General features: G+C 40.9%; 1 protein-coding gene across 1 annotated transcript in view; it reads left to right on the forward strand.

Moving 5' to 3' along the window:
- The window catches only part of HIVEP1 (HIVEP zinc finger 1), a 445290-nt gene that overhangs the window by 325716 nt on the left and 91684 nt on the right, over nt 1–27890 (forward strand). The window contains exon 4 of the mRNA XM_053714746.1: nt 4839–4951. Coding sequence (XP_053570721.1) covers nt 4839–4951 — 113 coding nt within the window. The remainder of the gene's footprint in view (nt 1–4838; nt 4952–27890) is intronic.

The raw sequence follows: 27890 nt of genomic DNA on the forward strand, positions 1-27890 counted from the left end.
TTGGACCTTCAATCCAGCATTCCTGTTTCCTCCGTTTACTCTTCTTCCTCGTGGAATTGCTCGAATCAAGCAGGAAAGGGCCTCTGTGATTCTCATAGCACCGGCCTGGCCTCGCTGGTTTTGGTTTGCAGATCTGGTGGAGATGACGTCTCTGCCACCTTGGACTTCCGTTGTGGAAAGACCTTATGATTCAGGGGTCCTTCCTTCACCCAATCTAGTTTCTCTGAAGCTGAATGCTTGGAGATTGAACGCTTAATCTTGTCCAGGCGGGGGGGGGGGGGGTGGTTCTGATTCGGTCATAGAGACCATGTTTCAGGCTCGTAAGCCTGTATCTAGAAGAATTTACCATAAGATTTGGCGTAAATATCTTTGCTGGTGTGAATCCAAGGGCTACTCATGGAGTAGAGTTAGGATTCCTAGGATTTTATTTTTTCTTCAAGAGGGCTTGGAGAAAGAATTATCGACGAGTTCCCTGAAGGGTCAAATCTCTGCATTACCTGTTTTGTTACTGGCAGATGTTCCAGATGTACCATCTTTTTGTCAGGCCTTGGTAAGGATCAGGCCTGTGTTCAAACCAGTTACTCCTCCGTTGAGTCTTAATTTAGTTCTCAATGTTCTTCAAGGGGCTCCGTTTGAGCCTATGCATTCCTTAAATATTAAGTTGCTATCTTGGAAGTTTTTATTTCTGATAGCCATCGCTACTGCTCGGAGAGTGTCAGAACTCTCGGCATTGCTGTATGAGTCTCCTTATCTTATTTTCTATACAGATAAGGTTGTTTCGCGTACCAAACTGGGTTTTCTTCCTAAGGTTGTTTCGGATCGGAATGTTAATCAGGAGATCATTGTTCCTTCCTTGTGTCCTAATCCTTCTTCTAAGAAGGAAAGATTTTTGCACAATTTAGACATGGTCCGTGCTTTAAAGTTTTCCTTCAGGCGACTAAAACCTTTAGTCAGTCTTCTTCTCTGTTTGTGGTTTTCTCAGGGAAACGTAAGAGACAGAAAGCTATGGCTACTTCTCTTTCTTTTTGGACTGAGGAGCGTCATACGTTTTGCATATATGAGACTGCTGGACAGCAGCTCCCCGAGAGAGTTGAGGCTCATCCCATGAGGGCTGTTGCATCCTCATGGGTTTTCAAGTTGGAAACTTCTGTGGAGCAGATTTGCAAGGCTGCAACTTGGTCCTCTCTTCACACTTTTTCAAAGTTTTACAAGTTTGACACTTTTGCCTTGGCTGAGGTTGTTTTTGGGAGTAAGGTTCTTCAAGCAGTGGTGCCTTCTGTTTAGATTCCCTGTCTTGTCCCTCCCGTATCATCTGTGTACTCTAGCTTGGGTATTGAATGCCATTAGTAATTAAGATGATCCGTTAACTCATCATGTCTTAAAAAAGAAAAGAAAATGTATGCTTACCTGATAAATTTATTTCTTTTTTTTACACAATGAGTCCACGGCCCGCCCTGTTCTTATAGACAGGTTGTGGGTTATTGTAAACTTCAGACACCTCTGCACCTTGGCTTTTCCTTTCTCTTCCTAACTTCGGTCGAATGACTGGAGTGGGAGGGAAGGGAGGAGCTATTTAACAGCTCTGCTGTGGTGCTCTTTGCCTCCTCCTGCTGACCAGGAGGTGAATATCCCATTAGTAATTAAGATGATCCGTGGACTCATCGTGTCAAAAAAGAAATACATTTATCAGGTAAGCATACATTTTTCTTTTTTCAAGGTTGCAGTTTTGTAAGCATTAGGAAAAGATATTTCCTATGGGATTTCTGCCATGGCTGCCCTCAGATGTCACAATGACTTGTCCTGCAGCCTTCTACTGTGGAATTATTTCCTATTTTCCTCTGCCATACCCATAACCATATCTACACTGGATGGACTCTCTACTGGATACTGCTGCAGCTGCATCCCTGGTAAGCTGGTGAAGGGTTTTTGCAGGTAAGTGCTTTACCTTAGCGCGCACACTGCCCAGAGGCTATTTGTAGGTACTCAGTCGGGTACAACATAGCCAGGAAACTCTCTCTGTTTCTTCTCTTGACTTTTTTTGCCTATTTTACAGGTTCCTGCATTCTTTATACTGTTATTTAATACATCACAGATTATACTGAATTACTTTATTTAACTCTCTGGCAGCTCAGTCAAGACTTTTTTTTAGCATCTTTCTATAATAGGTGTTTGGCCTTTTAAGATATCTACTGGCATGTTTGTACAGTTAACAGTTTAGTTGTGCACTCTATAGTTTTGTAGGGGGTGTGTTTTATGGGTTTCTAATGCTTATTTTTCTCAGTACAGGAAATGTATGTTTTTGTTAATTTCTTTTTTGCCCCTATTCCAGCCATTAGCCCCCCCCCCCCCCACACACACACACACACACAACTTCCCTATGTTTTTCAAATATACTGAGGCCTTCTCAGTGTAGATAAGCAGTGCAGTGTTCTGGGTCTGTAATTCATCCAGTTTGATTAATCTAATTATGGATTTAGTTGCTAGAAAGGGGTGAGTACTCATGCAAGGTGCTGCCAGTGGGGTTTATTTGGAATTTTCAGTTTGCAGTCTGTTTTTTTTAGTGTATTAACACTAAGCTTAAAGAGTGTCGGAGCATTTATAGAAAGCTCGCTACTTTTTTTTTTTTCATTATCTGGATACTGTTTTTACACTGTTGTTTGTATTATACAAATGTGTTCCAGTACTATGTTATTTCTGTGTTGCTGCAAAACTGACTGTGTGTAGGTTCTCTGATTGCCTAATGTTAGAGTCTATATGCATTTATTACATGTATACCTATCTGCAATAATGAAGATTATACATAAGTATATATAATATACTGTTTATTTTTAAGTGATTAAGAAAATGATTATTTACTATAGAGTTGTAGCCTTATATTGCTTTCACTTACTGCATGATTATGTAGATAGGTTTATATTCTGCAGTTAATTTTATGTATTTGCAATAATGTTTTGTCATATTCTCATTTTTGGTATTTACTAATATGAGAATCTGTATATGTTTTTTTTGTAGACTACAGATATTTTATGTCATATACTAGTTACTGTACACAATATTTTCCATGCCTATGTAGGTATATACATTTTACTCTGCATGTTTAAATTCCTAACACCCTCTTACAGGACTTTTACAGTTCTCAGTGTAGCAAGGAGATCCATTAGAGGAAATCTCTTTGTAGATGCTAAATTTTTACCATGCATATGTTTAATAGCAATATACTACGTGTATTTTCACTTTGTAAATGTTTAAGTAAATGCAGTCTCTGCTTTTCTAAACAGGTTTTTATCAGTATCTGCAGTTTATCCAATTATATAGTGCTTGTCTAACAGTCAGGTATATTGTGTATACTAATTCTTGTTTTATAAACGTGATATCATTCTTTGCATAAGTTTATATATTTCAGAATTTTTCATTATGAAGTAAATTTATTCCTTTGTCTTTTGGGAGATTGGGTGATTTTATTTTCGTAGAAGCAGATTCCTCCTTATTTATCAGCTAACCTGAAACTCTTTTGGTCCCATGATGCAGGAATTATCATTAAGGAAGAATATACTTATTTGAGGTTTTGAATTTAATTTCTCAGTGAAAAAATGTTTTTTTAAACCCCCCCCCCCCTCCCTGTTGTTATTACTCGTGGACTCCACAACTTGGGTATTAGTTCCCATGAGTAATGGATCGTGGACTCTCACCACCTGTATGAAAGAAAAAATAATTTATACTTACCTGATAAATTAATTTCTTTCATGGTAATGAGAGTCCACGAGACCCCACCCTTGTGTTTTCTGGGGTTATTTTTTTTCCTGCTCTTTTTATGGCTCTTTTATTCCTTTTTCTTACCTCACTTGCTTGGCTATACGTTAGACTGAGGTATGTGTGAAGGGTTTTATAGAGCTCTTGGGGTTTGGGACTCTGCCTCCTCCTAGTGGTAAAGAAGGGTAATTCCCATGAGTAATGGATTGTGGACTTTTACCACCATGAAAGAAATTAATTTATCAGGTAAGTATAAATTATGTTTTTCCTTAGGCTTTATCTTTAGCATATGTGTGAGTATAATACTGTGGCACCCAGCCCTCTCTCTATAAATAGTAATTAGCAAATGGGCCTTTGTATAAAAAGTTAGGGTGTCTTCATCATTCACTTCTGATTAATAACAATAATGTTCCTTTAAAGGGACATAATGCCCATATTCTAAATCATGTGAAAGTAATACAACATAACTGTAAAAAGCTGACAAGATAATATCTCTATTATCGCTGACAATATTAATATCTCTATGTAAAAAAGGATTATAGTTTACCTGAAAATGTATTCAGCTCACAATAATAATAAGTGCTCTGTGAATAGTTATACTTTAGCTACTGTCAGCAACATGTTGAAAAAAAAAAAGCTTCAACACTGCTGATGTCACACTTTGCTTTTACTTTGATCTCATGAGATTTCATTGCAAACTTCCTTAAACTGAGGAGGGAAATAATGTGACTGTGCCTTCACATGCCAGATGTACACTGCCTTGCAAGTCCTGGGTCTAGGATCCTGATTGGCTACTTAAAGTTTCTTTACAATGGGATGTGGCTACTGAGGAAATTTTAAGGTAAAATATCTTCCATACAGATATTAATTTTATATTTTATAGTCGGCTTTCTTCAGTTATGATGCATTACTTTCAATAGCTTTAAATTTTGGGTATCATGTTCATTTTAAATTTTAGTTATGCATTCTATAGATAAATTTTATACATTTAAGTGTATATATATATATATATATATATATATATTTATTTATATATATATATATTTATAATTTTAGTTTTTATTGTGTCTTCATTTTCTTCTTGCAAGTCTTCTGGAAACCTTCAGGGTGAGCAAACAAACTCTGAATCAAGTGCTGAACAAGATAAAGAACCTTTTCTTAACAAAAACGAGCCAAGAAGGGTCAAGATATTTGATGGAGGGTAAGTACTTTTAATGCTTTTAGTAATTTGCTTATTGTGTTCAAGAATGGTGTCTAATTGCACATATTGGGCCAGATTACAAGTGGAGCGCTAGTGTTTGCACATGGGAAACTCTGTGACGGCTCAGAGCCGTCGTTAGCACTCAAGGGGTTAACATAGGGATACATACATATACATGTCTAAAGATGGATATGTGTGTGTATGTATATATATATATATATATAGCAGCAGTCATTGTTTGCAAGTTGTCCTGTGAATTTTGATGATCTTGTATAACATGGATTTTTAACAAGAATAAATCGAGGTTGGAAATTGGAGAAGCCGTTTGCATTTGTTTTTTTCTTATATATATATATATATATATATATATATATATATATATATATATATATATATATATATATATATATATATATAATCTTACATATGCCTAGATATAATAAAGTGTATGTGTGTGTATATATATACAGGGAGTGCAGAATTATTAGGCAAGTTGTATTTTTGAGGATTAATTTTATTATTGAACAACAACCATGTTCTCAATGAACCCAAAAAACTCATTAATATCAAAGCTGAATAGTTTTGGAAGTAGTTTTTAGTTATAGATATTTTAGGGGGATATCTGTGTGTGCAGGTGACTATTACTGTGCATAATTATTAGGCAACTTAACAAAAAACAAATATATACCCATTTCAAATATTTATTTTTACCAGTGAAACCAATATAACATCTCAACATTCACAAATATACATTTCTGACATTCAAAAACAAAACAAAAACAAATCAGTGACCAATATAGCCACCTTTCTTTGCAAGGACACTCAAAAGCCTGCCATCCATGGATTCTGTCAGTGTTTTGATCTGTTCACCATCAACATTGCGTGCAGCAGCAACCACAGCCTCCCAGACACTGTTCAGAGAGGTGTACTGTTTTCCCTCCTTGTAAATCTCACATTTGATGATGGACCACAGGTTCTCAATGGGGTTCAGATCAGGTGAACAAGGAGGCCATGTCATTAGATTTTCTTCTTTTATACCCTTTCTTGCCAGCCACGCTGTGGAGTACTTGGACGCGTGTGATGGAGCATTGTCCTGCATGAAAATCATGTTTTTCTTGAAGGATGCAGACTTCTTCCTGTACCACTGCTTGAAGAAGGTGTCTTCCAGAAACTGGCAGTAGGACTGGGAGTTGAGCTTGACTCCATACTCAACCCGAAAAGGCCCCACAAGCTCATCTTTGATGATACCAGCCCAAACCAGTACTCCACCTCCACCTTGCTGGCGTCTGAGTCGGACTGGAGCTCTCTGCCCTTTACCGATCCATCCACGGGCCCATCCATCTGGCCCATCAAGACTCACTCTCATTTCATCAGTCCATAAAACCTTAGAAAAATCAGTCTTGAGATATTTCTTGGCCCAGTCTTGACGTTTCAGCTTGTGTGTCTTGTTCAGTGGTGGTCGTCTTTCAGCCTTTCTTACCTTGGCCATGTCTCTGAGTATTGCACACCTTGTGCTTTTGGGCACTCCAGTGATGTTGCAGCTCTGAAATATGGCCAAACTGGTGGCAAGTGGCATTTTGGCAGCTGCACGCTTGACTTTTCTCAGTTCATGGGCAGTTATTTTGCGCCTTGGTTTTTCCACACGCTTCTTGCGACCCTGTTGACTATTTTGAATGAAACGCTTGATTGTTCGATGATCACGCTTCAGAAGCTTTGCAATTTTAAGAGTGCTGCATCCCTCTGCAAGATATCTCACTATTTTTGACTTTTCTGAGCCTGTCAAGTCCTTCTTTTGACACATTTTGCCAAAGGAAAGGAAGTTGCCTAATAATTATGCACACCTGATATAGGGTGTTGATGTCATTAGACCACACCCCTTCTCATTACAGAGATGCACATCACCTAATATGCTTAATTGGTAGTAGGCTTTCGAGCCTATACAGCTTGGAGTAAGACAACATGCATAAAGAGGATGATGTGGTCAAAATACTCATTTGCCTAATAATTCTGCACTCCCTGTGTGTGTATATATATATATATATATATATATATATATATATATATATATAGTTGTGAATAGCGCACTCTCACTCGCCAACAATTGTAGTACCAGGGTGCAAAAAAGTCCATACACAGATCCAATAATTGTACTCTTTGGGTTTAAGACATAGCAAACTTTAATGTGTGACGTTTCAGGGCCCTGTAAAGTCACGCATTAAAGTTTGCTGGGTCTGAAACGCAGAGCGTTCAATCATTGGATCTTTGTGTGTATATACATATAAGATATGGTGAGTCCACGGGATCATCAATTACTGTTAGGAATATCACTCCTGGCCAGCAGGAGGAGGCAAAGAGCCCAACAGCAAAGCTGTTAAGTATCACTTTTCTTCCCACAACCCCCAGCCATTCTCTTTGCCTTCAGTGCAAGGAGGAGGTGAAGTTGTGGTGTCTGTTAGAGAATTTCTTCTATCAAGATTTTATTATTTTGAAAGCCTGAGCAGGTTTGCTCTGATCTTTACGGACAAGCTGGGTCTAGCTGAACTCCACATTAGTCTCTTCAGTAGGGCTGTGGTGGCTTTCAAGCAGTTAGGAACTTGTGGGGTGGGCCTCACTGAGTTTTCCTAACAAATTGCTGCCCTCACATATAAAGCCAGAGTAGGTGTTCTCTGTCCTTTCTTTTTTCCACAGGTCTCTCTGAGGAGTGGCTTCATTTCATGCCAGGTGAGCTGTCCTGCTGGACAGTCAAGGGTGCAGGTAAGTGCCATTTTTAATCTCTTATAGAAAAGTCTAGCACTACAGCAGTTTTTAGACTGCACCTTATACGAGACGTGAACATTCCTGAGGTTCAGGATGCATATGGGCAGGAAACAGGGCACTGCGTGACGTTAAAATTTAGATTTTGATTTGATTCATTAAGTTAGATGATGTGTTGGGTACTTAAGAATCATTGGTGACTCAGTACGTTAGGTTATTGGTACACTCGTTATGTTTTTTTGGGGTAAATAACCTAGCTGTTTTGTCTGTGATTAATATGGCCGACGGGACCGCCTCTGACGTCACAGGAGAGGCGGATCCTTTCTCTTCATCAGGGGCTACTAGCACGCGCTTTTACTTCCTGACGCAGCTTATAGTAGCTTCCTGTGTAACAGCTTCAATAGATATCTCTCAGTTCGGAGCTGCTCCGTTCACTCCATCTGTTTTGCGTTCAGTCTAGCGTTGCAGAGAGGGGCAGTTAGGCGCCTCAGCTTATCGCTGAGGTGTAGAGGCTGCATACGAGAGTTCTGTTGTTTAAGTCCTGCAAAAAAGCCAATTTTGGGGTTTAAAAATTGTTTTTGAGATTATTCAAATTTAAATAATTGCCAAGGTCTGTCCTAGAATTCTGTTAAGGGTTTTTGTCACTTTGGGAATCAATTTTAAAGAGACAGTATAAAATATTTTGTGTATGTGCAAACTTTTCTTGGATACCCATGTTGAACCTCCTTTGCCTTTTTGTTCTTCTTGTGTTGAAAGAACTTTAATGTACAAAGATGGGCTTTTTGCTGCTGAGCCACCATTCTCTCAGGTTGATGCTGTTCAGGCAATTCCACAGCCTTCTGCTCAAGCGTCCAAAACTTTGTCACATGCAGTGCCCTGCGGTTCCTCACAATCTCCTGAAGGAGTGTATTTGAAGGCTTAAATTTCTGCCCAGGTATCCTCGGCAGTATCTGAGGAGCTAGCTGCCATCCCCATGCTTCAGGGGAGACGTAAGTGGAAAATTAGAGAATCAGATAATAAGGTTTCTGATCCACTACAGGCTAACCAAGTTGCTCTTTCACATAAGTCGGAAGAGGAGGATACTTCGGTAGCCTCTGAGTGTGAAATCTCAGATTCAGATAGTATAATCCCTTCTCCTGATGCTGAAGTGGTTTCCTTCAGATTCAAGCTTAAACACCTTTGTGTTTTGTTAAAGGAAGTTCCAGCTACTTTGGACGACTCCGATACTCCTGTAGTTGTCAACACTAAGAAATCTAACAAATTAAATAGCTACTTCGATGTTCCCTCCCATTGGGAGGTGATTCCAGTGCCAGACTGTGCTACGGATGATATTGCCTGGGAATGGGAGAGACCTGGAATTCCCTTTTCTCCCTCCCCAGTCTTTAGGAAGATGTTCCCGGTGGCTGACTTCATTAAGGAGTCATGTCAGACGGTCCCCAAGGTGGAAAGGGTGATCTATACACTGGCCAAGAGGACCACTATTCCTATTGAGGATAGTTCTTTCAAGGACTCTATGGACATGCTGGAGGCTTTCTTAAAGAAGATGTATATTCATCAGGGTTTACAGTGGCAACCGGCGGTGTGTATTTCTCCAGTGACAAGTGCGCAGCATATTGGTTTGACGCTTTGTCTGAGTCCCTCCAAGCAGAGACTCGGAGACTACAGGATAGGATAAAGGCTCTTAGGTTAGCCAATTCCTTTATCACTGACGCTTCTTTGCAGGTCATTGGGGGCCAAAGTATCTGGTTTCTCAATTTTGGCGCGGAGGGCGCTATGGCTGAAATCTTGGTCAGCGGATGTTTCTTCTAAATCTAAGCTTTTGGCGATTCCTTACAAGGGAAGGACCTTGTTTGGGCCGGGTTTAGCAGAAATTATTTCCGATATCAAGGGTGATAAAGGATCCTTTCTGCCTCAAGATAGGAAGAATAAATTAAAAGGACGTCAGAGTAATTTTTGTTCCTTTCGTAACTTCAGAGGTAAGTCTTCCCCCTGCTCTCCCAAGCAGGAACAGTCCAAGCCTTCTTGGAAACCCAGCCAGTCTTGGAACAAGGGGAAGCAATCTAAGAAACCTGCAGCTGAATTTAAGTCAGCATGAAGGGTTTGCCCCCGATCCGGGATGAGATCAAATGGGGGGCAGGCTCTTTCTTTTTTTATCAAGCATGGATACGAGATTTCCCTGACCCGTGGGCCATGGACATAGTATCCCAGGATTACAGGTTAGAATTCAAGACCGTTCCTCCCAGGGGCAGAGTCTACCTCTCAAGATTTTCTGTAGACCGGATAAAAAGAGAGGCGTTCTTAAAATGTGTACCGGATCTTTCCCTCCTGGGAGTGATAGTTCCAGTCCCATACAGAAACAGGGTCTAGGGTTCTATTCCAACTTGTACTGACGACCATAGACCTGAAGGATGTGTACCTCCATGTTCCCATTCACAGGAATCATCACAAATTTCTGAGGTTTGCCTATCTGGACAAACACTCTGTTTGTGGCCCTTCCATTTGGCCTCGCCACAGCTCCCAGAATTTTCTCAAAGGTTCTGGAAGCTCTGCTGGCAGTAACTCTGTTTCAGGGAATTGCAGTGGCACCTTATCTGGACGACATCTTTTCAAATAGCAAAATCTCACACAGAGAACTTGTTGTCTTTTCTTCGTTTCCACGGATGGAAGGTGAATTTGGAAAAAAGTTCCTGTAATGTTCCATTAGTCCTGTAACGCTGTGGATCACAACTGCAGCCCTAGAATAATTTTGTTTTGTATGCCTTTAAGTACAATGGTTACTATGGAGCTGGCAATAGTAACGTTAGTAAAGGCAGGTTAATAAGATGGTTTGTTATTGAGTCAGATAAGGTAGTACCACACAGGCTTAGGAAAATTCACAGGACTGATTCAGTATATCTATGCTGAGAAAGGAAACAGCCTGTCAGAGTTACCGTTACTGCACTGACTGGAGTGCTCTGAGATATGTTGCAGAGTGGATGGAGGTATTGGCTATCAGGAATATTAATAATCACTCCCGTGGAACTCACATGGCAATGTTCAGTTAGGAGAGTGTTTTACACTGAGCGTGCTGCGAATACCCTGGCAGCTCAGTGTAATTCACAGGTTGAACTCGGCTGAACAAGCAGGGAGCCTGTCAGGGCGGTTCCACTCTGTTGCTGCAGCTCTTAGTTGTCAAAGGAATCTGTTCAGACTTCAAATATTCCCTTTTGGCTAGCTTGCTCCTTGTACAGAGAGAGTTCACAACTTTGCAGGCAAAAAACAGTTTTAGGATGAAGCTGGTAACGGTTATAATAAAAAAAATAGATCAATAGGACAGGATTGATGCATACAATCCCTGCACCAAACAATTCTGAAGCAAGGAGATAGGGGCGTGGCAAGTTTAAATAATCTCTGGTGAGGTTAGGTCTGCAGTTAAAGGGACAGCAGAACTGAAGTAAGTTAGGAAATCCTGACATACCCCCTACCTCAGGGCAGCTGCCCACCAGCTACAAATCTAGGACGTTCTGATGTCGTCTATGGAATATTGAAAGCAGACGAGGAGCTTGGACATTCGTGGAGGGTTCCCATGAGTCCTCGTCAGGCCCGTAACCCTTCCAATGTATTAAATATTGGAGTTGCCCATTTCTGATCCGTGAGTTCCGGATGGCATCCACCTCATAGTCCACTTCTGAGTCAAACTTTAACTCTGATGCTGAGTTGATCTCTGTTTGCCGTAATGTCTGATAAGGCTTAAGTAATGAGACGTGAAAAGTGGGGTGTAGGTGATAAGTGGTTGGCAGGTCCAAAGTAACAGCGTTCTCGTTCACTATCTTGGTTATCCGATAGGGTCCAATGAAGTTTACGCTAAGTTTCTTGCTAGGTGTCTTGAGCTTGATATGTTTCGTGGATAACCAAACCTTATCCCCCACCCTATATAGAGGAGGTGGTCGCCTTTCTTTCATGTAATTAGCAAGAGTCCATGAGCTAGTGACGTATGGGATATACATTCCTACCAGGAGGGGCAAAGTTTCCCAAACCTTAAAATTCCTATAAATACACCCCTCACCACACCCACAATTCAGTTTTACAAACTTTGCCTCCCGTGGAGGTGGTGAAGTAAGTTTGTGCTAGATTCTACGTTGATATGCGCTCCGCAGCAGGCTGGAGCCCGGTTTTCCTCTCGGCGTGCAGTGAATGTCAGAGGGATGTGAAGAGAGTATTGCCTTAAATTTTTCTTACCTTTATAATTTGACTTTTTTTCCTGTGGGCTGTTAGGCTCGCGGGGGCTGAAAATGCTTCATTTTATTGCGTCATTCTTGGCGCAGACTTTTTTGGCGCAAAAAATTTCTTAGTCATTTCCGGCGTCATACTTGTCACCGGAAGTTGTTTGTATGTGTGTCATTTTTTTTACGTTTTTTTTTTTTTTTTTGCACCAAAGATGTCGGCGTTACCAGATATGGCGTCATTTTTGGCGCCAAAGCATTTAGGCGCCAAATAGTGTGGGCGTCTTTTTTTGGCGCTAAAAAATATGGGCGTCATTTTTGTCTCCACATTATTTAAGTCTCATTGTTTATTGCTTCTGGTTGCTGGAAGCTTGTTCATTGGCATTTTTTTCCCATTCCTGAAACTGTCATTTAAGGAATTTGATCAATTTTGCTTTATATGTTGTTTTTTCTATTACATATTGCAAGATGTCTCAGATTGACCCTGGATCAAAAGCGACTTCTGGAAAAACGCTTAACTGAGTTCAGTTCTACCAAAGCTAAGTTCATTTATTTTAAATGTTATAAATGTTTATCTTTAGCTATGGTTTGTAATAAGTTATTATGATATACTTTTACATGCAGAATCCTTTAGTATTTATGCTTTATTGCCATTCTTACATCTTATGTACAAGAAATATTTAGAAGATTTATAAGAAATATTTTTCTGATTCTATTTTAAAGGCTTTGTCTGACTTTGTGCCTTCTAATAAAATTTTTAGGTCTTTTTCACTTCTTTTTTAATTATTGAAGTTTTAAATGATCAACAACATACTGTTTTATCCTTCTCTGATGATGTTTTTTCTCTTTCAGAATTTTCTTCATCAGATATTGACACTAACAAATCTACTTTTTTATTATTTTTTTATTAAAGTACATTTGTTCTTTGTTGAAAAGGTGTTGATTATTTTGGATATTAAGGTAACTAGTTCTTTAAGACTAGCTGACACTATTTCTGCTTATTTATTCTTCTGTGTTTTCAGAAGTTTTCTTTCCAATTCCTCATACTAGGGAATGGAATAGGCTGAGAATTTTCTTTTATTCCTTCTTCAAAGGTTTTAAACTATATTCTTTGCCAGCAGTTAAATTCAATTTGGAGGGTTCTCCAATTTTTTATTTTTTTTTATACCAAAGACAAAGAAGGTTCTCGTATACCAAAAGCAGGTGTCACAGTGAGTATACACAATATATGAATACATATTTAAATAAGAAAAAAGCCATATAGGTCAAAAGAAGAAAGAGTGCCCTTACATCATTTCAATCAATCAAGGTTATTTAGGGCACATATATTTGTGTCAGCTAAAATGGAAGTAAAACATAAAAATTTGCATAAGGTAACCAGATAACCTTTATAGAATAGCTAGCTTTTCTTTGCCTCAGGGTTTTTCCCCCTTTTAAGACACAGCGCGTCCACCCAGACCACAAAAGAAAAAAACCAACGAAACAAAAAAACCAAGAAACAAAGAGGAGAAAAAAAAAAAAATTAAACTGGTCCTCCCTACTCCCCTCCCCCCGATTCCCCCCCCCAGACCACCTCACTCCGCATCTGAAACCCAATTTCCCGGAAAGCGGCCCGCCAAGATATTCATCTGAACAAATTCAGAATTTCTAAATGGTTTGATTAGTTTTTTTTGTTGTAATGAAGGTAGAGATCTTACAAATGGTTCCCATTTTTTAAAAAATACTTCTAAGTATTTATCTTGTGGGAATGGAACGTTAAACTGTTCTGTTATGAATTGGTTACATAGAGCCATTTTAAATTTGGCCATAGTGGGCGCAGAGGATGCCTTCCATGATTTAAAAATGAGAATACGTGCTGTTAATATAATAGTGTTTATCAGGCTGTAGTTCTTAGTGATACCCTGGAATTTTACAAGGAAGAAGATTTCAATTGGGGAAAATTTGTGGTCCAGTTTCAGAACCGCCGTCATCCAAAATGTGATTTTTCACCAATATTGACATATTTTAGGGCAGCTCCATAAACAGTGGAATAGGTCAGATCCTATAGAGGAACATCTGGGGCAGAGCACCTTTGTTTTGTACCACTTAGAGAGGACCGCTGGTGTAAGGTATCTCTGCAACCCTATTTTTATCTGCGACTCCCTCCAGGTTGTCGGAACCCAATTCTGTTGGATTATTTTTAAGCTCCCAACAATGATCTCCTCATCAATTTCTGGAAATACCGTAGACCACCTGGCAACCATTTCGTTAATTTGCAGGTTTGATGCTTTCTGATTTAGCATTAAATATAGAGAGGAGATAGCATATATTCCTGCCGTGTACATAGTAATCCTAGGTTGTAATTCCCCCATAGTCCAATTGTCCCCATGTTTTGTGCTCAGTTCCCTGAGAAAGTGCCTAACTTGTAGGTAGGCATAGAACTCTCGCGCCCCCAACGCATATCGTGTCGCAAGTTCTTGAAATGCCACTGGATGCCCTTCTGTATCTCGAATTTGACTCAGGGTCTGAAGGCCCTTTGCCTCCCATTGTCTGAATATCTGATTATAGAGGCCGGGACTAAACTCTGGATTACCCGTTATGGGTACATATTGTGAAACATAAGGGGAGATTCCCACTTCTGTACACAGTCTTTGCCAGGCCGTGATGACATTCTTAAAGGTACATAGATAGAATATATTGGAAGGCAATGACGTAAGAGGGTAATGCAGAAGAGCCTTTAAATGGAAGGGAACTACCGCCTGAGACTCCCAAAAAAAAGATGTAATCTGCTCCTTCTCAGTTAGCCAATCTAACGCGAATCTAGCTATAATAACCAGATTATATATCTGGATATTAGGAAGTGCCAAGCCAGCCGCTGACTTGGAATTCATAAGTTTAAGAGAGGCAATCCGTGGTCTCTTGCCGTTCCATAGAAACTTGGAGCAGGCTTTATTATATATGGTAATATCTTTTTTATGCAAAAACCACGGGATATTTTGTAGTACATAAAGAAGTTTTGGGAAGATAACTGATTTAATCAGGTTCACCCGAGCAGTTAACGAGATAGGTAACCTAGCCCATTCCTCAAGCTTTTTCTTGCATGAGTCCAGTACCATCTTATGATTTGATCTATACCATTCTTCTGAGTTTCTGGATAAATGCAAGCCCAGGTATGTAATCTGAGAAACCTCTTGAAAAGGATGTTGCACATGTGGTGGCGAGTTCTTATGTATCCACATTAATTCTGATTTGGAGGTATTGATCTTAAATCCAGATATTTCCCCAAACTCTTGGGTAATACTCTGTAAAATAGGCAGAGATACTTTAAGATCAGATATAAATAATAAGAGATCGTCCGCATATAGGAGAAGCACCATCTTCTCGTCCGCCCACGGGATCCCCTCCAATTCTTGTCGTAATCGGATAGCTAAGGGTTCTATACTGAGATTAAAAAGGAAGGGTGAAAGTGGGCACCCCTGTCTGGTGCCTCTATATAGATCAAATCGTTGTGTGGAAGTGTTGTTAACAATCACCGCTGAAGAAGGGGTACTATAGATTAAGCGTATATAGTTGTTGAAGGATCCTGTGAACCCAAATCGGTCCAGCACATGGAAGAGATGATCCCAGCTGACCCTATCAAAGGCCTTCTCGGCATCAACCGTTAGAATAGCCTTATCTATACTATCCTCAGATTCTGTAGATTTATATTTATTCCAGAAAGACTCGATCAAAATCAGAAGTTTCCTCATGTTCTTTACGGGGTTGCGTCCAGGCATGAAGCCGGATTGATTCTCATGAATTAGCTCGCCCATAAAGGGCTTTAATCGTGAGGCTATAATAGCTGCTAATAACTTATAGTCAGTGTTCAGGACCGAAATAGGTCTAAAGGAGCTCGGTAGCTCAGGGTCCTTGGCCTTTTTCAAAATCAGCGAAATATTTGCAGAAGCAAAAAGAGAAGAACATCGAGTGTTCTCAGAGAAATCAAAGTTGAAAAGCTTGAATAATATACCCATCAACTGAGGCTGTAAGATTCTATAATATTCGATAGGGAGAGCGTCTGGACCGGCCGCTTTGTTAGGTTTCGCGTTCTTAATTGCCCATGAAATTTCTTCTTCGGTAATGGGAGCGTTAATAGTGTCTCTAGCCTCTGTAGCTAAGCGTGGTACTTTAACCTTACTCCAGAATGTCTCTTTCTTATCTAAATTGGGGGAGTCTTGGCTATACAAGGTCTGAAAGAATTCGGAGAACGCTTTTTCAATATCGACGTGCCTCGTGTATCTCTTGTCTCCAAGCTTAATAGCGGTGATGGCACGTTTGGGAGAGAAGTTAGCTAACCTTGCTAAAAACTTCGCCGATCTACTTGTGAAGCCCCCGTATCTGGCTTTCATTCTAATTTCCTCCTGGGCACTAACCTGTTTCATATGTGTGTCTCGGAGTGTTTTCACTGTAGTGTAAGCCTCCCAGCTTTCTCTAGTATGTCTACTGATATAAGATCTATAAGTATTCTTAACTCGATTGGCTAATTGTCTAGCCACTAGATTGCAGCGTTTTGACCAATAGAGTGTATACGATTTAATCTCTCCACGCATAACAGCCTTAGAAGCTTCCCAAAATATCTCAATTTCTCCAACATAGGTGTGTCCGGTCCACGGCGTCATCCTTACTTGTGGGATATTCTCTTCCCCAACAGGAAATGGCAAAGAGCCCAGCAAAGCTGGTCACATGATCCCCCCTAGGCTCCGCCTTCCCCAGTCATTCTCTTTGCCGTTGCACAGGCAATATCTCCACGGAGATGGTTAAGAGTTTTTTGGTGTTTAAATGTAGTTTTATTCTTCAATCAAGAGTTTGTTATTTTAAAATAGTGCTGGTATGTACTATTTACTCTGAAACAGAAAATAGATGAAGATTTCTGTTTGTAAGAGGAAGATGATTTTAGCAACCGTTACTAAAATCGATGGCTGTTTCCACACAGGACTGTTGAGATGAAGTAACTTCAGTTGGGGGGAACAGTGTGCAGACTTTTGCTGCTCGAAGTATGACACATTTCTAACAAGACTTGGTAATGCTGGAAGCTGTCATTTTCCCTATGGGATCCGGTAAGCCATTTTATTAACAAGATATAAAGGGCTTCACAAGGGCTTTAAAGACTGGTAGACATTTTTCTGGGCAGAAACGATTATTCTATAAGCATGTTTAATGGTTTATTGCTTTGAGGAGTTATTTTAATCTTGGGAATTTTGTTAAAAAAACGGCAGGCACTGTATTGGACACCTTTTTCACTGGGGGCCTTCTCTACTCATAGGCAGAGCCTCAGTTTCGCGCCACTAATGCGCAGTTGTTTTTGGGAAGCAAGGCATGCAGATGCATGTGTGAGGAGCTCAGATACACAGAAAAAGCTTGCTGAAGGCGTCATTTGGTATTGTATTCCCCTCTGGGCTTGGTTGGGTCTCAGCAAAGCAGATACCAGGGACTGTATAGGGGTTAAATATAAAAACGGCTCCGGTTCCGTTATTTTAAGAGTTAAAGCTTTCAAATTTGGTGTGCAATACTTTTAAGGCTTTAAGACACTGTGGTGAAATTTTGGTGAATTTGAACAATTCCTTCATACTTTTTCGCATATTCAGTAATAAAGTGTGTTCAGTTTAAAATTTAAAGACAGTAACGGTTTTATTTTAAAACGTTTTTTGTACTTTGTTATCAAGTTTATGCCTGTTTAACATGTCTGAACTATCAGATAGACTATGTTCTGTATGTGAGGAAGCCAAGGTTCCTTCTCATTTAAATAGATGTGATGCATGTGACAAACAATTTAGAGAAAATGATGCCCAAGATGATTCCTCAAGTGAGGGGAGTAAGCATGGTACTGCATCTTCCCCTTCTGTGTCTACACCAGTCTTGCCCACACAAGAGGCCCCTAGTACATCTAGTGCGCCAATTCTTCTTACTATGCAACAATTAACGGCTGTAATGGATAATTCTATTAAAAACATTTTAGCCAAAATGCCCACTTATCAGCGAAAGCGCGACTGCTCTGTTTTAGATACTGAAGAGCATGAGGGCGCTGAGGATAATGGTTCTGACATGCCCTTACACCAGTCTGAAGGGGCCAGGGAGGTTTTGTCTGAGGGAGAAATTTCAGATTCAGGAAAAATTTCTCAACAAGCTGAACCTGATGTTATTACATTCAAATTTAAATTGGAACATCTCCGCGCTCTGCTTAAGGAGGTGTTGTCTACTCTGGATGATTGTGACAATTTGGTCATCCCAGAGAAATTATGTAAGATGGACAAGTTCCTAGAGGTCCCGGTGCCCCCCGAAGCTTTTCCTATACCCAAGCGGGTGGCGGATATTGTAAATAAAGAATGGGAAAGGCCCGGCATACCTTTTGTCCCTCCCCCTATATTTAAGAAATTGTTTCCTATAGTCGACCCCAGAAAGGACTTATGGCAGACAGTCCCTAAGGTCGAGGGGGCGGTCTCTACTCTAAACAAACGCACTACTATCCCTATAGAAGATAGTTGTGCTTTCAAAGATCCTATGGATAAAAAGCTAGAAGGTTTGCTTAAAAAGATGTTTGTTCAGCAAGGTTACCTTCTACAGCCAATTTCATGCATTGTTCCTGTCACTACAGCAGCGTGTTTCTGGTTCGATGAACTAGAAAAGTCGCTAGATAAAGATACCTCTTATGAGGAGATTATGGACAGAATTCACGCTCTTAAGTTGGCTAACTCTTTTACTTTAGACGCTACCTTGCAATTGGCTAGATTAGCGGCGAAAAATTCAGGGTTTGCTATTGTGGCGCGCAGAGCGCTTTGGCTAAAGTCTTTGTCAGCGGATGCGTCATCCAAGAACAAATTGCTTAACATTCCTTTCAAGGGGAAAACGCTGTTTGGCCCTGACTTGAAAGAGATTATTTCAGATATCACTGGGGGAAAGGGCCACGCCCTTCCTCAGGATAGGTCTTTCAAGGCCAAAAATAAACCTAATTTTCGTCCCTTTCGCAGAAACGGACCAGCCTCAAGTTCTACATCCTCTAAGCAAGAGGGTAATACTTCTCAAACCAAGCCAGCCTGGAGGCCAATGCAAGGCTGGAACAAAGGTAAGCAGGCCAAGAAACCTGCCACTGCTACCAAGACAGCATGAGATGTTGGCCCCCGATCCGGGACCGGATCTGGTGGGGGGCAGACTTTCTCTCTTCGCTCAGGCTTGGGCAAGAGATGTTCTGGATCCTTGGGCCCTAGAAATAGTCTCCCAAGGTTATCTTCTGGAATTCAAGGAGCTACCCCCAAGGGGAAGGTTCCACAGGTCTCAATTGTCTTCAGACCACATAAAAAGACAGGCATTCTTACATTGTGTAGAAGACCTGTTAAAAATGGGAGTGATTCATCCTGTTCCATTAAGAGAACAAGGGATGGGATTCTACTCCAATCTGTTCATAGTTCCCAAAAAAGAGGGAACATTCAGACCGATCTTAGATCTCAAGATCCTAAACAAATTTCTCAGGGTTCCATCGTTCAAAATGGAAACCATTCGAACAATTCTTCCTACCATCCAGGAAGGTCAATTCATGACCACGGTGGATTTAAAGGATGCGTATCTACATATTCCTATCCACAAGGAACATCATCGGTTCCTAAGGTTCGCCTTTCTGGACAAACATTACCAGTTCGTGGCACTTCCATTCGGATTAGCCACTGCCCCAAGAATTTTCACAAAGGTACTAGGGTCCCTTCTAGCGGTGCTAAGACCAAGGGGCATTGCAGTAGTACCTTACTTGGACGACATACTGATTCAAGCGTCGTCTCTGCCACAAGCAAAGGCTCATACGGACATTGTCCTAGCCTTTCTCAGATCTCACGGGTGGAAAGTGAACGTAGAAAAAAGTTCTCTTTCTCCGTCAACAAGAGTTCCCTTCTTGGGAACAATAATAGACTCCTTAGAAATGAAGATTTTTCTGACAGAGGCCAGAAAATCAAAACTTCTAAGCTCTTGTCAAGTACTTCATTCTGTTCTTCTTCCTTCCATAGCGCAGTGCATGGAAGTAATAGGTTTGATGGTTGCGGTTTGATGGTTGCGGCAATGGACATAGTTCCTTTTGCGCGAATTCATCTAAGACCATTACAACTGTGCATGCTCAGACAGTGGAATGGGGATTATACAGACTTGTCTCCGACGATACAAGTAGATCAGAGGACCAGAGATTCACTCCGTTGGTGGCTGACCCTGGACAACCTGTCACAAGGGATGAGCTTCCGCAGACCAGAGTGGGTCATTGTCACGACCGACGCCAGTCTGGTGGGCTGGGGCGCGGTCTGGGAACCCCTGAAAGCTCAGGGTCTTTGGTCTCGGGAAGAATCTCTTCTACCGATAAACATTCTGGAGCTGAGAGCGATATTCAATGCTCTCAAGGCTTGGCCTCAGCTTGCAAAGGCCAAATTCATAAGGTTTCAATCAGACAACATGACGACTGTTGCGTATATCAACCATCAGGGGGGAACAAGGAGTTCCCTGGCGATGGAAGAAGTGACCAAAATAATACAATGGGCGGAGAATCACTCCTGCCACTTGTCTGCAATCCACATCCCAGGAGTGGAAAATTGGGAAGCGGATTTTCTGAGTCGTCAGACATTTCATCCGGGGGAGTGGGAACTCCATCCGGAAATTTTTGCCCAAATAATTCAATTGTGGGGCATTCCAGACATGGATCTGATGGCGTCTCGTCAGAACTTCAAGGTTCCTTGCTACGGGTCCAGATCCAGGGATCCCAAGGCGACTCTAGTGGACGCACTAGTAGCACCTTGGACCTTCAACCTAGCTTATGTGTTCCCACCGTTTCCTCTCATTCCCAGGCTGGTAGCCAGGATCAAACAGGAGAGGGTATCGGTGATTTTGATAGCTCCTGCGTGGCCACGCAGGACTTGGTATGCAGACCTGGTGAATATGTCATCGGCTCCACCATGGAAGCTACCTTTGAGACAGGACCTTCTTGTTCAAGGTCCGTTCGAACATCCGAATCTGGCCTCACTCCAACTGACTGCTTGGAGATTGAACGCTTGATTTTATCAAAGCGAGGGTTCTCAGATTCTGTCATTGATACTCTTGTTCAGGCTAGAAAGCCTGTAACTAGAAAAATCTACCATAAAATATGGAAAAAATATATCTGTTGGTGTGAATCTAAAGGATTCCCATGGGACAAGATAAAAATTCCTAAGATTCTATCCTTTCTTCAAGAGGGTTTGGAGAAAGGATTATCTGCAAGTTCTTTGAAGGGACAGATTTCTGCTTTATCTGTTTTACTTCACAAAAAGCTGGCGGCTGTGCCAGATGTTCAAGCTTTTGTTCAGGCTCTGGTTAGAATCAAGCCTGTTTACAAACCTTTGACTCCTCCCTGGAGTCTCAATTTAGTTCTTTCAGTTCTTCAGGGGGTTCCGTTTGAACCCCTACATTCCGTTGATATAAAGTTATTATCTTGGAAAGTTTTGTTTTTGGTTGCAATTTCTTCTGCAAGAAGAGTTTCAGAGTTATCTGCTCTGCAGTGTTCTCCTCCATATCTGGTGTTCCATGCAGATAAGGTGGTTTTGCGTACTAAACCTGGTTTTCTTCCGAAAGTTGTTTCTAACAAAAATATTAACCAGGAGATAGTCGTGCCTTCTTTGTGTCCAAATCCAGTTTCAAAGAAGGAACGTTTATTGCACAATTTGGATGTAGTTCGTGCTCTAAAATTCTACTTAGAAGCTACAAAGGATTTCAGACAAACATCTTCTTTGTTTGTTGTTTATTCTGGTAAAAGGAGAGGTCAAAAAGCAACTTCTACCTCTCTCTCTTTTTGGCTTAAAAGCATCATCCGATTGGCTTATGAGACTGCCGGACGGCAGCCTCCTGAAAGAATCACAGCTCACTCCACTAGGGCCGTGGCTTCCACATGGGCCTTCAAGAACGAGGCTTCTGTTGATCAGATATGTAAGGCAGCGACTTGGTCTTCACTGCACACTTTTACCAAATTCTACAAATTTGATACTTTTGCTTCTTCTGAGGCTATTTTTGGGAGAAAGGTTTTGCAAGCCATGGTGCCTTCCATCTAGGCGACCTGATTTGCTCCCTCCCATCATCCGTGTCCTAAAGCTTTGGTATTGGTTCCCACAAGTAAGGATGACGCCGTGGACCGGACACACCTATGTTGGAGAAAACAGAATTTATGCTTACCTGATAAATTACTTTCTCCAACGGTGTGTCCGGTCCACGGCCCGCCCTGGTTTTTTTAATCAGGTCTGATGAATTATTTTCTCTAACTACAGTCACCACGGTATCATATGATTTCTCCTATGCATATTCCTCCTTTACGTCGGTCGAATGACTGGGGAAGGCGGAGCCTAGGGGGGATCATGTGACCAGCTTTGCTGGGCTCTTTGCCATTTCCTGTTGGGGAAGAGAATATCCCACAAGTAAGGATGACGCCGTGGACCGGACACACCGTTGGAGAAAGTAATTTATCAGGTAAGCATAAATTCTGTTTTTATCTATATAATTACCATTATTATTAAGGTATTCCGCCCACTTTAAACGTAAATGCTGCTGAAATTGGATGTTATTGCATTGATATCTAGGAAAGGAAATATGGTTCGCCCCCGGCCGCTTCTGTTCAGTATCGAGCTTTAGTGTTATGACAGCGTGGTCAGAGATAACAATGTCTTCGATTCCAGTAGACCAGTTCCGGCCAAGCATTGTTTCTGATGTCAGGAAATAGTCTAGCCGGGAGAATGAGCGCTGGACATGGGATACACACGAATACGTACTATCATCCGGATTCTGTATGCGCCATAGATCAACCAAACCCAAATGAGAACAAAGCTTCTGGAATATCCGAACTTTTCCGCCTCTGCTATTTAATGCTCTTTTATTAGAGCTATCTAGAATGGGGTCAGCTAATAGATTAAGATCTCCAGCTAAAATTAAATTCTGTCCAATAAATTTATGTAATTTTACCGAAAGAGCTGACCAAAATGTATGGTCAATTTGGTTGGGTCCATATATATTACAAAGTATATATCTAGTATGATTAACATCCAATTCCAGTATTAAAAATCTCCCTTCGGGATCCGACTCCCTATTAACTATTTGATAATCTAGTTTCCGATTTATCAAGATTGCAACCCCCCTCTTCCTTGAGGTATATGGGGCCGCTAGCACTTCCCCCACCCACTTGGATTTAAGTTTGGGGATTTCAATAGTATTAAGATGTAGTTCTTGTAAGAGAACTATATCAGGATTAAACTTCCCCAAATATTTTATTATGGCTTTTCTTTTAATTGGCGAATTAATGCCCCCTATGTTCCAAGATAATAGGTTAAGGTTATGTGCCATTAATACTAATCAATTTACCGCCCCCCACCTTCCGAAGGGTACTCCACATACCTCAGGACGTGAGCTGGGACCGCCGTCCGGGGAGAGGAAAAAAAGAGGCGGAGGATCGAGGAGGGGAGAGGACGCAAGGAGAAAGAGGAAAAGAAATGTAAAAAAAAAAAAAAGGGGGGGATTAGGAAAAAACACCATTTCTATAACTGGCAAAATTTGTACTGCAAAAACCCTATCTACAAAAAACATATCTCTTAGTAAATACATGATTATAATCTAAGGTCAAAGCACGTGAACTTAGTATAATTCGATACATAATCAGGGTACCCCTGCTTCCCTACAGAAGGTCTCAGCTTCCCTGACATTATTGAGTGTGTGTGTAGTACCATCTTTCTGTACAATTAACTTTGCGGGATAAATCAACCTGATATTGTAGTTTTCTTTCTGTAGTCTCCCATAAAAAAAGGACATATCTCTCCTCTTGGTTAGTGTTTCAGAGGAAAAGTCTTGAAACATTAGTAGTTTATGGGAGCCTACGGAGAGAGAGCCACATTTCCTATAGTGTTTGAGATATAATAGCTTGTCTTGGAAGTTCACGAACTTAAAAATTACCGGCCTGGGTCGTGCAGCCTCACTGGGCTCCCTCCTTTGACCTATCCTGTGTACTCTTTCAATCAAAAAGGGAGCAGCAGGAATCGGGATCTGCAAAGCCTGGGGTAATGTAGTGGTGGCAAAATTCATTAAGTCTTGAAATTCGGGGGACTCGGGCAGACCGATCACTTTAAGATTGTTACGTCTTGATCGGTCTTCAAGGTCTTCAATCTTAGCTTGCAAGGACGAGATGATTTTGCTATGAGTGTCTATTATGGGGTCAGTTACATTAAGTCTGTCCTCCAGGTCTGAGACCCGATTCTCAATTTCATCTAATCTTGAGGAGAACTGTCTAACCTCTAACGTGAGGTTTGATATCTCACTTCTGATCTCCTGTTTGATCATATCAAATTGAGGTGTAAGTATTTTGGTCACTTCGGCTGCGAATTCTACCAGATTAATGGGGGCGGGGATGGAGGCGCTTTTGTCCAGTGGGGAGACTATACTGGAGTCCAGATTCCTGCTGCTCCCCTTCTTGTCCCTTGCTTTAGGGGGCATATTGGAGGGTGAGCTTCTTGGGTTAATGTATTTGTCCATGAACAGGACGTAGCTATAGCTTATTCTATGTTATAACCGGTATTGTCTATATGGTTTTAAGGGAGACAAGTCCAGCTTATCAGAACAATGATTTATAATACTCTAACAAATTATTATTGACTAGTAAATCTTGTGCAACAACTCTCTATATTATAAGTGTAGTAGAATTGATTTAGAAGGCAGAGAAAAAAAAAGAGAAACAATGTGTGTACAGTAAGTGATAAAGTGTTTTGCTATCTTTACACTCTCAAAATTCCCTAGAGTTTAACTTTTATCTACAATACAATACTTTCCAAAAACGTGGTTCTCAATTTCTAAACCACTATTAGTGAGTGCTATAGCGTCAGATTACACCTTGTGGTATAGGACCCTTTAGTTATATAGATTAGTGAAAATTAGAAAAATATAGAATTGTGACTAAATAGCTTCTTAATATGTGTCCAACCTTACAAGGGATTACCTGCCCCAAATCATCTATGCAATGCTCTGTAACTAGAGAATAATCTAAGAAGGAAATCCCTTAGTGTCCTTCAACTCAATATTATTAACTTAAAGATTTGGGTTTAAAAAAGCTGTCTTGCCATACTCTTGCTCACAGGAGAAAGAAATCCTTCTACTTAGGCCTATGCAAATAACACATTTATAGGCTTGTGGGGGCCAAACAAGATAGGTTAACCACTTATGAATGAAATATGGGTCTCAGCTTTTCACCCACAAATTAAGTAACATTAGCCCCAATCTCAGTCCAGCACCCCCTGTTGAAAACCAAGGCGGCAACTTGCACAGTCTGTTAAGGACGTCAGCACAGTCAATAAATCCAGCAAGAGATAAGACTATGCACCAAACTAAGCAGAGTTCCCCAGCAACTTGTGCATTACTAGTAAGTACTTTTTTTTTTCCCTTCGGCAGAACGCCGACAGACAGACCTGGATGTAGCTCCTTTGGACAGGTATCTGGGGCCTCCTCGGGTACTATCCTCACTCGGTCGTCATAGGAAGAAGACTAGCTGAGCGAAAAGACCTCTTGACTGCGCTCCGGACTTGCGCGGTAATCCTGTCCACTTGTGCAGCCGCAACGGGCGCCCAAGCCGCCACCCGGACCGGGCCTCCTCTGACCAAGAACGGGCTGCAGGAAGGAAAAGGGGTCCCGGGCAAGCCGTGCAGATCCGCTGTACGGAAAACACTCCCTGCACCTCACGTTGGGGGAGGTGCTAACACTTTAGCTGCGTACCCATCCAGGAGCTCCAACCTCTTGTCGCCCGCAGCTCTCGTCACAGGAGCGGAAATCGACCTCGGCACTCCCCAGTGTGCTCGCAGCACAGGGGCCCCTCGAAATGCGGATCCAAGCCCGGCCGGGAACAGGAACAGCTTGCCGCTCGCCAGTAACCTTTACTCCACCAGGTGAGTGTTACAGCGGCAGTCTTGAATCGCCGGCCCCCGGGAACATACTGTGACTTTGAGAAAGGAGTCTTTATGTAGATGGGCTCAGGTGTCACTTTAGTAAACGGAGTAGAATTGAGATAACCGTTTAAAGTATCAGGTGTCTTAATCAGGTAAGCTCTCAGCCATACCTATACAGCCCTGCATGATAATCGCAATGCATATCTGAAAAATTTCTCATTCCAGTGCTAGGGGTCCGGTATAGAAACAGTGTGCACCAGCCAACGTGCACTCTTAGGCTGCCAAGCATTGACTTCCTTATGCCGGATCAGGATCTTATAGCCCAGACCTGTACTTGGCCAAGGGCAGCAAAGGCATCTGTTGGTGGTGTATAGGCCTCACACGGAGGAGCGTAGCTTCCACAGCACCTGCAGCTACCTGCATGCTCCGCCTCCAACAGGAAGTTGTCTTTCTCTCTTGGGGTTCTCCAATTTATTGGGGCTATCTCTACTCCTACTAATTATGCTATTGTTTCTATAGCAAAATAGTATTTATTTTCCTTTAAATGGTTGTATCTTATTTATGGAAAATTATTTAGTTTCAGGTACTTTTCTTGGTCCTGTGATTTATTTGGATGTTGCAATTGCTTCATTTTTTGTTCTGTTTACTTTAAGATCAAGTATCAGATTATGATTTATTTTAGCATTCTTAAGGGACAACATTTACTAGACTAGGTGCTGTTGCATTTGTCTTGTTGTTTTGCATTTATTGATTATGCAAGTCCACTGTATTGACTGTTCCTTTAACTGGACTATCATGCTAATAATTTCATTTGTGTCTTCATTTTATTGAATATTTTTGCAAATGAGGGTTAATCTATGTCTTTAGCTATTTTAGCTAGAAGAATTTTGTGATTTAAAAAAAAAAAAAAAAAAAAATCCATATTTCTAAGATAATCAATTATTTGTTTTATAATTGGATTCAATTCTTAACTGTTACTCTGGGCTTCAAGATTGAGTTCTAAGACTAAAACTTTAAGCTTATACTAGTTTGGTTGTTCTTATTAAGGAACGAATTCCTGAATTCTTTCCCAAGTAACATGTTTATAATTGGAAATTTTTCAGTTCAAAATCAGCTCCCTAATATTGCGATGTACGTGCCGTATTCCAGCTTGGCTGGCAAGGGGCAGGTTAAGACTTCTTTGAAATTTATTTGGTTCTGTTCAGTCCAAATTTCTTTGATTTTATTCCAGTAAGGCTAACACTCTCTTTAAGTGTGTTTGGATCCTATATATTTTTGGTACTGTTGAAGCATGGCTGGGCACCCATGGGGTTCAAGCGCTGCTCAGACCTGGAATCTTCTGGGGTATTTCTTGCAGTTCCATTTTTAGGAAATGGGTTTTGGAGTTTTATTCAAACTATTCTGCCTTTTTTTGGTCAGTGATAGCATTATTTGTTTTCATTAGATACAATAAATGCATATTTTCATTTTTCTGTTTTCATTCAGATTATTTTCTGAGGATGCGGAATCTCATATGATTCACTTGCTCTTCAGGACATAGTTAGAGGATCTTTTTTTCAAAAGCTTTTGATTCCTCACACAAGGGTCACCTTTTTTAGGTTTCCAGATAGTTTGTGTCACTGTCTTTGTCTCTATCAGACAAGGGACAATTTTATTGTGTTCCGTTTGTCGGTACCTTTAGTCTTTATTATTTCCTTCAGTTGCTATATATGCATAGAAGTTTTAGGTCTTATGGCCACAGCATTGGATTTAATTCCCTTTGCTCATTTTCAATAGAATGAACCTTTCCAGTCTTTTATGCTGAATTATGGTGCAGGGATTCTAGGATTTCACATTTTAAATCTTTGAATCCTAATATTTATCTCTTGATTTGATGGTTAAGATCACCATCATTTAGTTCTACAGGTCTCTTCGTTTCTTTCAACCTGGACCATGATCTCTACAGATGCGAGTCTTTTTGGTTGGGAGGCTGTCTGAGGATCTCTGTCAGCACAAGGGGTTTGGAAATCTCAGGAGGCGAGATTACCATTTTATATTTTAGAACTCCGTGTTTTCTCAGATTTT

Source organism: Bombina bombina, chromosome 5 (genome assembly GCF_027579735.1).
Source record: "Bombina bombina isolate aBomBom1 chromosome 5, aBomBom1.pri, whole genome shotgun sequence".
Lineage (NCBI taxonomy): Eukaryota > Metazoa > Chordata > Amphibia > Anura > Bombinatoridae > Bombina > Bombina bombina.